Source organism: Prionailurus bengalensis, chromosome B1 (genome assembly GCF_016509475.1).
Source record: "Prionailurus bengalensis isolate Pbe53 chromosome B1, Fcat_Pben_1.1_paternal_pri, whole genome shotgun sequence".
In the NCBI taxonomy this organism is placed as follows: Eukaryota; Metazoa; Chordata; class Mammalia; order Carnivora; family Felidae; genus Prionailurus; species Prionailurus bengalensis.
In genome coordinates, this window is record NC_057344.1 from 17,326,208 (window position 1) to 17,338,466 (window position 12,259).

The window sequence follows — 12,259 nt, forward strand, 5'->3', positions numbered from 1 at the left end:
GAAACTTTGTGCGTTTCTTAAAGAAGTTTGAGAGAGACCCAGAGAGCGTGAGTGGGGAAGGGGCAGAGAGGGAGAGAATCCCAAGCAGGCTCAGTGCTGTCGGTGAAGAGCCTGACAGGGGGCTCGATCCCACGAACTGTGAAACCAGGACCTGAGCCAAAACCAAGAATCGGATGCTTTCACCGACTGAGCCACCCAGGTGCCCTCAACCTTTGTGCATTGTAAACATTTGGCTTAATTGAAATTATGCACGAAATTTTATTTTGTTCCACCCTAACTTAAAGCATCTATTTAAAGTAGAATTACCCTTGAAAGGAGAGAAAAATACTCATTTGAAGTAAATATTTAAAAACGGAAGTCACAAGAGCATCTCTGAAAAACCTTTGCAGTCCTCATTTGCAGGTGGGCTAATATTCCCAAGTTGGCAAGAAAGTGGAGCTGTGCCCTAACAGGCACGAGGAGGTTGACCCTCCCTCTGGGTGGACGATTTGTGCCTCTTCCCGTACCGTCCCCTTATCCGAAAACTGTTAGGTTTTGAATAATGAACTGAAATGAACTGAAGCAATCATCGTTAGACATTTTGAGAATTTATTTTTGAGAGAGAGAAGGCAGAGAGATGGGGGGTTGGGGGGAGAGGGAGAAAGAATCGTAAGCAGGCTCCATGCCTAGCTCGAAGCCCGATGGGGCTCGATCTCACAACCTGAGCTGAAATCAAGAGTCAGACGCTAAAGGACTGAATCACCCAGGTGCCCTGAGAATTTCTTTTTACCCCTGAGGCAACTGGCTAACAGCTCTGGTTTAGTTTTTATTTTGATTGTATATTTTTTTTATTTTAATATACGAAACTTATTGTCAGATTGGTTTCCATACAACACCCAGTGCTCATCCCCAAAGATGCCCTCTTCGATACCCATCACCCACCCCCCCATCAGCCCTCGGTTTGTTCTCAGTTTTTAAGAGTCTCTTATAACAGCTCTGGTTCAGAATCACTGAGTTCCTATGTGTCCTCCCTCCTACAGACCCTGCACTCGTAGCTCTAAGATCTATTTGGTCCAAATATTACACGTTTTCTGTCTAGCATCATTTGAGAACATAGCTTCTTCCAGGGTCACGCTTTCGTACAGCACGGGGACAAGTGCATTTGTTGCCTAAGTGTTCACACAAACAGGTTTTCTTGGGAAAGAAACTACTTGTCATTCTTTTCAAGTGGCTCATCCCATTTGCAGTAGAGGCAGTAAACTGTTAGTGAGGGAATTAAATTCCGACAAACAACTCTGTCTCAGCCGGCCCACTAATTGCAATTGAACCTAATGCCTCTGAGGAGGAGCAATCAGAAAGTACACTGAATGCTGGTCTGCAAGGGAGCGGCCCACATTGACCTTGAGAAAGTTACTGAGCGGATTCAGTGGGCTGGGCGAGGGTGGGAAAGACAGGAGGCAGCGAACGGGCGTCAGGGGAGTTTTCCGGGTCTGGCCGCCCACAAACCTCACAGTTACCTTTACAGGAGGTCACTGAAAATCGAATCGAAAGCCGATTTTACGAAGATCCGGTTCTTGACTAGGCTTTTATTTTCCACAGCAACAAATTCACAGGAAGAGGAGAGCGAGCAGGATCACCCAGAGACCTCTCTCCCAAAGCTCCGGTGCACCCAGACGTTGACCTTGTGAGCCTTCCTGGCGGCTGGGAGGAGCCCACGCATCACCTGGGCATCACCGCAGGCGGCCGGCCCCTCTGGGTTCAAGCAGCCTCCTCCCTCATGCCGTCTATACCCTAAAAGTGGGACCAGCTTCTGCATGCGCCATGACAGGGAAAAGACAAGGTAGGGGTTTTTGTCTTTTCATGTAGAATAACGTATGGTAGGTGACCAAAAGAAATGTGTTTTGGGTAAATTCATGAAATAGTCACAAATGTTACAAAGTAAAAAAAAATGAAGGCACCTGTTTCAGAAAAAGTAGCAAAGTAAATGGAAATGAACCTCCTAGACCGCTTGGCTCAGCAGTGAATATTGACATCGCCAAAACAATGAAAAGCGTGTTCGTGGATTAATCCAAAAATTAGGGTGTAACTCAGTGGGGGTTTTTTAGGTTACATGGCCTTACGCAAACATCACACTCAATAAGCGATTCCTAAAAAATACTAGTGACTCTCGGAACAATATACAGACCCTAACACATGAACAGGAAAATGAGAAAAACAGCTTGGGGTTGTAAGTGGTTACAGCAGAGGGTTTGAGTTTGCTGTTTGTTCAATTATACCTATTTTAGCTCTTTTGTTTATACATATACATATATATGTATCATTTGATAAAATGAGGCATTTACTTAAAGGGAAAAAGTATCTTTCTAAAGTTCTAAGAAAGCTTGATTCTTTGTCGTTCATATCACAGTGGTTGGCACACGGTATTTGCTGGATGGATGGATTTCGCGGTTATAAAATACACATGGAAGATTGTTTCTGATAGATGTCCTAGGTGAAGACCATAGAAGCATTTAAATTATAACCATTAACTAGTGAAAGAAATGCATAAAGGAAATCTTTCTTGTAGTTGGCAAATACGTAAAAAGGGTGTGGTTTTAGTTACACCTGGATTTCTGAGCGGGCCCGAGTAGCCATGTACTGCCACCTAGCGGCTACATCTGTAGGTACAGCCTGGTTGGGCAGGGTGGAACCTTCCACAGTTAGGGCCACCAAAAGCCAATGTGGTTTTGTCTTTTCATCCATCCGTCCCTGTCAGTTCGTTAACTGACTCCCAAACAAAAGCATAAATACAGAGGAAGAACAGGCAGTAAAGCTCAAATATTTTATTAATAATTTATTGTCAGTAAGAAAGACTGGCTAATGGTAGTTTTCAGTAAAAACCTTTACAAGACCATCGCATCACAAATATACAGACACTATAAAAACTGTGTCATGATGGTTTTGGTTCTAAACAGGTATGCGGAAGGTCCCCATTACACTTTCCAATAATGAAAAATGTTTATAGTTCTAAAATACAGTCACCCATTTAAGACATGTTCATGTATACAATCTTTCCTCATCCTATGTACAGCTAGAAACGAAGGACTATATTGAAATGTCTTCATGAAATGTCATACCTCAATGGAAAAGGACATATAATGAAACCCTGGTTATACTGAAAAATCAGGGTGCTAGGTAATGACACTAACACCACCAAAATTCGGTCAAAAACAAATGCACAAAAGGTCTTGGAAATCTAGTTAAAACTATGAAAAATCAATACTGTACAAAACATTTACAAAAAAAAAAGGGGAAATTAAAATAATCAAATCTCTATAAATACATGAATCATGCTAACAAGATGAAAGGACTGATTTTCGTTTCATTATTTTTAACAGACAGATGTAAAATGCAAAAAAGATGTTCAGAAATGGACCTGTCACCCAATTACAGTAGGTTGGGACGCTGGGAATGGCCACCACGCCAGGCGGTGCGTGACTCCGTGCGGCCATGCCCACCCCAGCTCGCCAAAAAAAAAAAAAGCGCTTAAGCACTTCTGCAGAGAACGAGGCAGAAGATCGTTTACGGAACGATCTCGGGCTCGTTCAAGTCCAGGCACTTTGGGGGGAGTCGGGGCGTCAGACCTGCGTGTGTTGCTGCGCATCCAGCGGAGGCACTGTCACCTCTTCGAAGTGGCCGTCGTCTCCGCTCTCATAGTCACTCATCATGACCTCAGACTCCACTTCACAGCACGCCGACACATCAGAGCAGGAAGCCGTGGAGGGGAACACAGACAGGGGCATGTTCTCTACGGTGGGGGCTTCAAAGTTTCTTGGATACCCTGGAGGGCAGGGGGCATAGGGTTCTCTACACGGACCGTTGTCACCAGTGCCTGTCTTTTGAGGTTCAGACAGATCGGCGGGGTAGAAGTGGGGCAGATACTGATTCAAGTGGAACCTCTGCCGGCTTCTCGATGAAGAACCCAGACTACCAGCAGCGGGCATGTCTCTCGGAGGGTGTATGGATTCGAACTGATCGCTGAACTCCGGAGGTAAGGGGGGCAGTTCGTCTGGCACAGGGAAGTCTTCCGGGGGAGGTGGAAAGTCACTCTCAATGTCGTAACCTCCAGGGTAATAGTCCGTATCGATGGCATTGGGATCTGCCGAGTACAGGGGGGTCTGCTCATCGATAACCTCATAATTGGGGAACTCTTGTATATCCGGCAGAGGAACACTCGGCATCCAATCCGATGTATCCCAGTGGTACCCTTGGCAGACAAGAAAACAGATTTCAGTGTCTTTTCTCCCCCAGCGTCTGTTACACTGAGCTCTTTTTCAACGTGCAAAGGCAGTATCTTTGCTTTGAGGGCCTCCCTGCTACCCAGTGACCCCAAGCTCTGCGTCAAAATGGGGCCTCAGCTTCCTGTAAGTACCTAACGCGCGAGGAAGCGCCACGAGGCTGAAGAGAAGCGGTGTGCTAGCGTCTAGGTTACGTGCACTCTTGCACACGCGATTCCAGTCAGCCCTTCCGCCTTCCTGGTCACAGAGAACCCACTGCTCTATTAGTTGAGGCTCGGGACACCAGGAAGTAAGTTTAGGCCTTCAAAAAACACTAAAGCAACTCTTTAGAAGAGCCAAGGTAATTTTAAACATGGTGAAATTTAAAAAACCAATTTCCTCTACAATCATATAATGAACTTTATATTAGAGACTGCACTGTGCTCAGCCCTAAGAAAAATGATGAATTACATTAATCTAGGTACCAAAGCATGCCTTCAAATCAAGCAAAATGCAATCAAGCGCTGAAAAACAGAACCCCATCTTTGCTAGATTACAACAGTCAGTTTTGTTACTTTCACAAGGCCTAAGGATCACTTTAAAAGGTTAAGCATTCTTTTCCGAAACCTCCCCATTGGGGGATGCCCCCTCCCGAGGATTACTGAACTCCTCTGCCAGGCAGGCAAGGCAGTACACGTTTCAATGAAGCGCACAAACAGCCCTGTACTTAGTAAGGGCGGCACCCGCGGAGCAGACAAGTGAAGCGAGGCGGGCCCTGGGGTCAGATGTTGACCAGTTTTGTTGAGTGAGTACCAATGAACAACTGGCATGCATCAGTCACCTCTTGATTTGCTGAGGTCAGGAGCAGCCAAAGACTCTTTTGGTGGCAGAGTAGAGAGAAAAGAAAACATTCATAATTAAAACAGAAAGCCGGCTGAAAGGCAATAAAGGTAAGTACACAATACAATACAAACTGTTCATCAAGGCCCAGTCAGCCATGGATCGTGCCTTTAAGCCATCCTCTAGGAGAATTCCAAATGCTCGAGAAATGCACGTAGCACAAATGAAATGGGGCAGGGCAGGGGAGGAAGACACTGATGAACTCTGCCAGGAAATTCAAACATGAGTTTACCTCCTTTTCCATTTTTTCTGGCCATCTGAACCTGAAGGCACACCATTTGGTTAGGAAGAAGTCAAGTCTATAGGCTCTCATCAAGTGTAACTCGATAAGGAGCTTCAACGACACCACGATACTGAGGGATCCCGTGACCCAATCCAAACACATCTAACACTATAGAAGAGACACTTTGCCAGCCCTCACGTGTACATTACCTACAGACGAATTCACAAACCCAGGTGCCCGTGAATCACTAGAAGAAACTCCCTTCAAATCGTGCCTGTTCCGAGTGGGACTTACACACTGACATTGTTCACCTCTCCCGGGAGGCCTCCGGCTGCACTTACTCCAGTCCCCACCCCCAAAACTCAAGCTCGAAGGCACCGAAAGATGTCAATCCCACCCCAGTCAGGGCCACGTGGCCCTGGGCAGGGTGCTTACCCTGGCTAAGCTTCAGGTTTTTATCTTTGAAAGGGGAGTGGAAATCCCTTCACTGTGAGGATTAGATCAGAGAATGTAGGTCAAGCCCTAACTCTTAGCTATTGGCAGGATTCTTATTATTGAAAAGTAGTAATCACGGTAGAAACAGGGCCACTTCGGTGCTGTTCTAAACAAAACCAATGCTTCCTATGCATTCTACACTGTTCCTGAAAACCCATTTCATCGTTTGGAACAAAGAGGATGTGACTGATGGCTCTCTTCTAGGAATTTAAATCAAAAGCTGAAATGAACTAAAAAATGAATCAGCTCGTATTTTAGGCAATGCGTACCTATAGATTTTTTTTTTAAGTCTCCTAAAAATGTAGCAATTTCTTTTCAAAGAGAAGACCGACAACGTGTTTACTCCACCGGCACTCAATTCTTGACATTGAAGCTAGCATTCAACTTCAAATACCATTTCTTAGATATGCCAAGATATATTTTTCAATGAAGGAGATCTAATGAAAGAACTGTTTTAGGTTCTGCTTTTTAAAACTCCGTCACTACTTTCCTGTCTTTACCTGCTTCACCAGGTAAAGACACAGCACCTGTTGTCAGGAAGGTGTGTGTATGATTCATGGATACCACCAAAACCCCCCATCCGGCCTGCCCCATCACGCCTGGCACAAAACTATCCTTCTCAGCTCACTCCTGAAAACATCTCCTAGCAAGGAAGATTCCCCTGTGCTTCATGCACTCTGGATCGTCTATTGCTGCAGTTCTCAGAGTAGGATCCTTAGACCAGTAACATCAGAATGAATGGAGAATGTGTTAGAAAGGAGAATTCTCAGGGCCCAACAATGAGGCTTTTAAACAAGCCCTCTTGGTGATCATCACCTCTAGATGCTCTGATCTGCAGTTTAAAAACTACTAGCTTGTGCAAGTTACATGGGATGACTCAGACTTCAGTGCATTAATAAAGGGCAGACTTTAAGTAATTTTAGGTGGTGATCAATGCCCTTTCTTTTGAACAGAGAGATAAAGCTTCAGATGAACTTTCACTAAACCATATCATGCAAATAATTATTTTCTGCCATGGAAAATTCAGACGTGAAGAGTCAGTTTTAGGTAATTATAGAAGCTGTGTCTTAGTGGTATTCCTGCGAAAAGGATCTAGAAAAATTCAAGTTGTCAAGATTTAGGGGTCACTTCTGATATCTATATAGATTCACCACGAGGGGCCAAAAGTCACAAAGACATAACATACGTAAGAGTATTTATGGGCATATACACACACCTGCACACACGTACCCAACCCCTCAAAACCACGAATGGTTTTTAAGACACCACAATGGGCGAAAGCACGCTAGTCTAGTAGCGGTCGCTATACACACAAACACAACACACACACTGTGACTATACCTTCTTCATTCACCGTGTCAACTACAGCGTTGACAAGGTGTATGACAGTCACTATGGAAGCTTGTAAAAAGGTACAAAAGGAGTAAATTAGAAAAACCTTCAGTTAGAAAACAATGCATTAAATAGGATTCCTTGATATTACACAATTTCTACCTCCTAATGTAAAAGCACAAAGTGAATACTTTAACAGAACACATAATTATGCATGACGCCTATGCTCTTGCGGTGATAGATCTTAGACATTTTTCTAAACAGGCTACGTATTATTCATCAAATAAGGTAAGCACATTATACCACAATTGAAGCAATTTTGTGGCTCTACGTTTTCTGACTTAGGGATCTAGTCATTGACAAAACAATCCTTATGTGAACATCTCAGGGCAAAAGCGTTCAGATTTAAATAGTAAAATACTTGCTAAGCCAATTTTCTGGGGTTTTTTTAATGAATTCATACATTCCCAGAAAAATTTAGCATTACGTAATACAACAAAATGTGTAATATAAGCACAAAACTGGCTTTAACTCTGTTCTGTGTACGCCCACTCCAAATTACTTATCTCTTTTTGCAGACAGGCTAACAGCTGAGGAGCTAACATACCAGCAGAGAAACGCAGACTGTCTGCGCTTGGCTGTTTCCTAGGTAAATTCCCTTTTCGTTTGTGTATCAGATTGTGTGAAAGCATGGATGCCAAGATAAACGTGTGTGTGTGGTAGACACAATGACGGCCCTCCAAGATGTCCCCATCTAATCCCACGAGCCTGTGAATGAGTTACCGTCCCTGACTTTGCTGGTGTGATTAAAGACCTTGGGAAGATTTTCCCGAACGGCCTATATGAGCCCACCGTATTCTCCACAAAGGTCCTTGAAAGGGCAGAAACTCTCCCGGCTGCAGTTTGAGGGAGCTAGGACTACGGAAGCGTGGCCAGGGAGAAGAACGTGGCCTCTAGGAGCTAGAAAAGGTGACGAAACAGACTGTCCTCTCGAGCCCCCAGTAAAGGCACCCTGACGTTAGCCTACTGACCTGTGTTGGATTTCTAAACTATGGATCGATAAGAGCATACATTTATCTTGTTTTAAGCCACATTTGTGGGAACGTGTTAGAAGAGCCTTAGAATTTAAGCTGAGATTCTTAATACGGTCTTTATGACTGATAATGATTACAATTATGTTAAGGATTAAAATACAAACACTCCTGGCTCTCACACTGTTTTCTGGCAATTAACTCATAGCTAATGTGACCATACTTTATTAAAAGTATTTAAGAGGTATTAAGAGCAAGGAAGGGGATTAGCAAAATATGACAAAACTCTGAAATGTATTTATGAACAACATAATCTACATAAACTGGCAACACTAATGTTTTAAAGATTAAGCCTAACGATGGAAAGAATTCTATCCTGTTGTCGTTGGTTTGATAAGCAAAGCTAGGTTCATACACTCTGTCTCTGAGGAACAGACACTGTACCTGATATCACACAGAACACGCTAGAAGTCAGAAATGAATGGAGGATGCTTATGGCCATCTTTAGTCGGGAAAAGGACTCCACAACATGTTATGAACCCTATTACTCTGGGTTTAGAAACAATCAAAGAACAATTAGTGGGGTCATTTCTTTCCACCTGTATTTGAAATGTTTAAACACATTACGTTTTTATGCAGGAAAAAAATTAGTCAAACGTACTAATTCTGAGATTCAAAAATTTCCACTAACAACGATTCTGTTACTGAATACTGGCAATTTTCTCTACTGGCAAGTGTTACCGTGGTGAAGCTGGTAACACGATTCACCTAGGGAAATCCGAAGATCCCACTGTCAAACTTTCTTCATCAGAAATAGAATCAAACTTACTAGCAATCTCTTAAACTGTGCTCTCAGTCAGTGCGCTCTGATCCACGCAGGAGCTGGGCCGCAGGGGAGTCGGGGGAAGAGATGAATAGAACCTTGTAATCCCAAAGGTGCTGCTGGAACAGAACGTTTCCAACCACCCCATCGGGCTCCTCCCGGGGGTGCGAGCGTGAAGGGTGCGGGGGCCGCGCTCAAGATTAAGTTGCTACGAGCGTGTTTTTTTTTTTTTTTTTTCAGCCCACAAAACCTCTAAAAAACATTTACTGTCATGGAAAAAAGGCCGATATGAAGCGAGCCAATCAGGAAAGATCTTTCAGTGAGGCAGGCGCGCCTCCCCATTTCTGACAAGCTGTTCCTGTCCGCCCGTGAAGGAGGTTTTAACTACGGTCCCCTGCAGGCGTTCATGCAAGCCGTGCGAGGTCCAGGTCACCAGTGGTCCCGGGTGGAACTTGGCCACAGTCGGGGACTCAACAGGGGCACCTGGCGCACCTACGAGGTTGCACATACCAGCCCACGCTGCCAGCCACGGCGTTTCCGAACGACTTACTCACCATTGTCGTCACACGACTCCGACTGGAAGCTGCTGAGCGACTGCACCTCCGACAGGCTCTCCCGGGCGCTGTACGGATGCGAAGGCTTCTCCTCCAGAGGTTTCTTGGAGAGACAGGGATCCAGATCCACTGCTTTAGCTGAAAGCAAGAGAGGACAACAGTGAGCTCCGCGAGGGCAAGGCCTCCGGCGCGGTCACTGCTGAATGCTCGCTCCAAGCAGGTGACGCCAGAAGCCCGCCAGACACGGACTTCATATGGGAACGACTGGAAAAAGGAGAAGCATCTGAAAGACAGAACCCCTGCAAGTATCCCTGCAGATTCACAGAACGGAAATTCCCAACGAACCCGCTTGTGGAGACCGTTAGTCGACACGGGCATCAGAACTTCCTTTTAGGGGCGCCTGGGTGGACAGCGGGTTCAGCATCTGACCTCCGTTCAGATCACGATCTCACGGTTCGTGAGTCCCAGCCCCACCTCAGGTGAGCACAAGCCCCGCTGCTCTCTCTGCCCCTTGCTGATTTGTGCCCTTTCTCTCAAAACACACACACACAAACCCTTTAAAGAGGTATATAGCATTTTTAAAGCATCAAAAGACAAGTCAGGCCACCACTTTTGACCATATTTAAAAAAATCCTACCATGCAAATGCCCTTCCTAATTTGTCATAAAAAGCCCTCAGAATCATACTTGAGAACCTATATCCATTACAATAATGGAATGCTCTCTTCTGAATATTAATACGAACAGGACTAGACTCAATTCCTTGATTAACGTAACATCACAGCCACAGCCCTCAGCCCCGGAAGGTTTTTCAAATCCTACTAAAGGTCTTCAGAGGCCGAGCCTATCTGTCACTGCCAGAGGCTCCCCACATTGTGAATGGAGCCACCAGAATCTCTGGCAGCATTTACAAGGTCACTGTTGAGCTTAGTGACATTTTACTCAGATGGAAAAAGCCGCTCTTACTATCATAGTCGAAGTCCCAGCTGGGCTTTTGTATGGAGTCGCTGTCAGAAGGGGAGTTGGAAGGTGGTGGGGGAGGCAAGTTCGGGGCCACGCTGCAGACGGCCACTGCCTTCCGGTGTCCGTGCACAGACTCGGGGTTAAAGGTGCTGAATTCGGGATGCTCCGGGATAGCAGATCCCTCAAAGGAATTGCGGTCAAGGTTGTTCCTGGAGTCACTTGGAATGCTTGGAGTGTAGGATATAGGACGGACGGGCACCTGGGGTGGGATGTCGGAGTAAATGTTCTTATTTAGCTTTGAATCGAAATACGGTCTCTGCAAGAAAGCTGTGGTTGGTCCCAAGTGCTTGTCTTCAGGTTCGGCCTGGTGCTTCTTCTTCCGACTGATCATCTTGCGGCAGAGGACGAACACTACCGCCAGTAAGAATATCCCGGTTACAAAGACGAGAATTCCTATTCCTTCAGCCAGTCCGATATTCCACGGCGTGGACACGTACTGATTGGGGGCAGCGTCCTCACAGTGCTTCCCCCTATAGTCGTGGCTGCAGTTACAGTGGTAGGAGCCGTGCGTGTTCTCGCAGAGGGCTCCGTTGCGGCAGGGGCTGGCAGCGCATTCGTCAATGTCACTCTGGCACCTGCAGGGAGGACAGACACGAGCAACGGAAGTCAGAATATGCCTGGCCTGCCACTCCCACGGAAGGACGGCACCCAAACAGAGCAAAATCTGTAACTCCCCAAAACACACAGCTGACAACAGTGATCCCAACAAAAACCCTTCGGGGTAACTGATCATGTGATCCAATATGCGGTACCTGTGGGAGATAAACATTATGTCAAGCCGTATTCAAACGCTACTCTTCTAGGATTCCACAGCTGACTAAAGCAAACTCACAGACTGAGCTGAGTGCACCAGTTTGTTGCAGATTCTTTAAGAAAGTGCATTTTGATAAATGGTATGCTGGAAACTGTTCTAATATGCGAGCCTCAATTTCGAAGGAGATGTTCCTGCTTGGAAAGATAACAGTTTCCTAAGACATGTGAAAGGTTAGCAAACAGTCGGGGCACCTGGGTGGCTCAGGTGATTAAGCATCAGGGGCTCTTGGTTTTGGTTCACGATCTCATGGTTCATGAGCTCGAGCCCTGTATCAGGCTCTGCACTCACAGCACACAGCCTGCTTGGGATTCTCTCCCTCTCTCTGCTCCTGCCCCACTTGTGCTCTGTCTCTATCAAAATAAACAAATTTAAGAAAAAAACAAACTAAAAATGTTTCTCTTGTGGAAAACCTCCCAAAGCCCATCACCTGACCTAACACTTCACATGCCACTGTGTCCCCTCTGCCTTTCCAAATGGGGGCCCTGGGAGGATGCACCTGACACTTATCAATCCTTCCCTCCTTTAATAAAAGGTAGCTACTGCCCTGGCCCCACACTCACCTGCCATTGAAAGTTTGAGACATTTTTCCCAAATATGTCATGGACTGATTCACTGGAATTACTAAAGTCAACAACTTAGGAACTAAGACCATGTGACTGATGGCCAAATTCAGGGCTCTAACCACCACTTGAGCAAAAGCATATGCAAATACCTACAAGCAGCTCACACTTAAAAGCCTTCCAACAAGATTGACAGTGAACACTTCAGTGAAGCATCAGGCACTTAGAAATAACATGAACTGTTTTGTTTTGAGAGAGCGTGCACATGCG

The 12,259-nt window shown here is 45.5% G+C and overlaps 1 protein-coding gene across 11 annotated transcripts in view; it reads right to left on the bottom strand.

Annotated features, from left to right (window-relative positions):
- Positions 1–2,786: 2,786 nt before the first annotated feature.
- The window catches only part of FAT1 (FAT atypical cadherin 1), a 135,377-nt gene continuing 125,904 nt past the window's right edge, over positions 2,787–12,259 (bottom strand). For 4 of the 11 annotated variants that reach the window (XM_043559392.1, XM_043559363.1, XM_043559383.1 and 1 more), the window contains 5 exons: positions 10,559–11,190; positions 9,594–9,731; positions 7,195–7,254; positions 5,077–5,112; positions 2,787–4,225 (listed from right to left, as the gene is read on the bottom strand). In XM_043559392.1, coding sequence (XP_043415327.1) covers positions 3,597–4,225; positions 5,077–5,112; positions 7,195–7,254; positions 9,594–9,731; positions 10,559–11,190 — 1,495 coding nt within the window. In that variant the 3' untranslated portion in view covers positions 2,787–3,596. Of the gene's footprint in view, positions 4,226–5,076; positions 5,113–7,194; positions 7,255–9,045; positions 9,099–9,593; positions 9,732–10,558; positions 11,191–12,259 lie in introns of those variants that run through there. The other 7 variants (XM_043559410.1, XM_043559401.1, XM_043559420.1 and 4 more) reach the window with 5 other exon arrangements.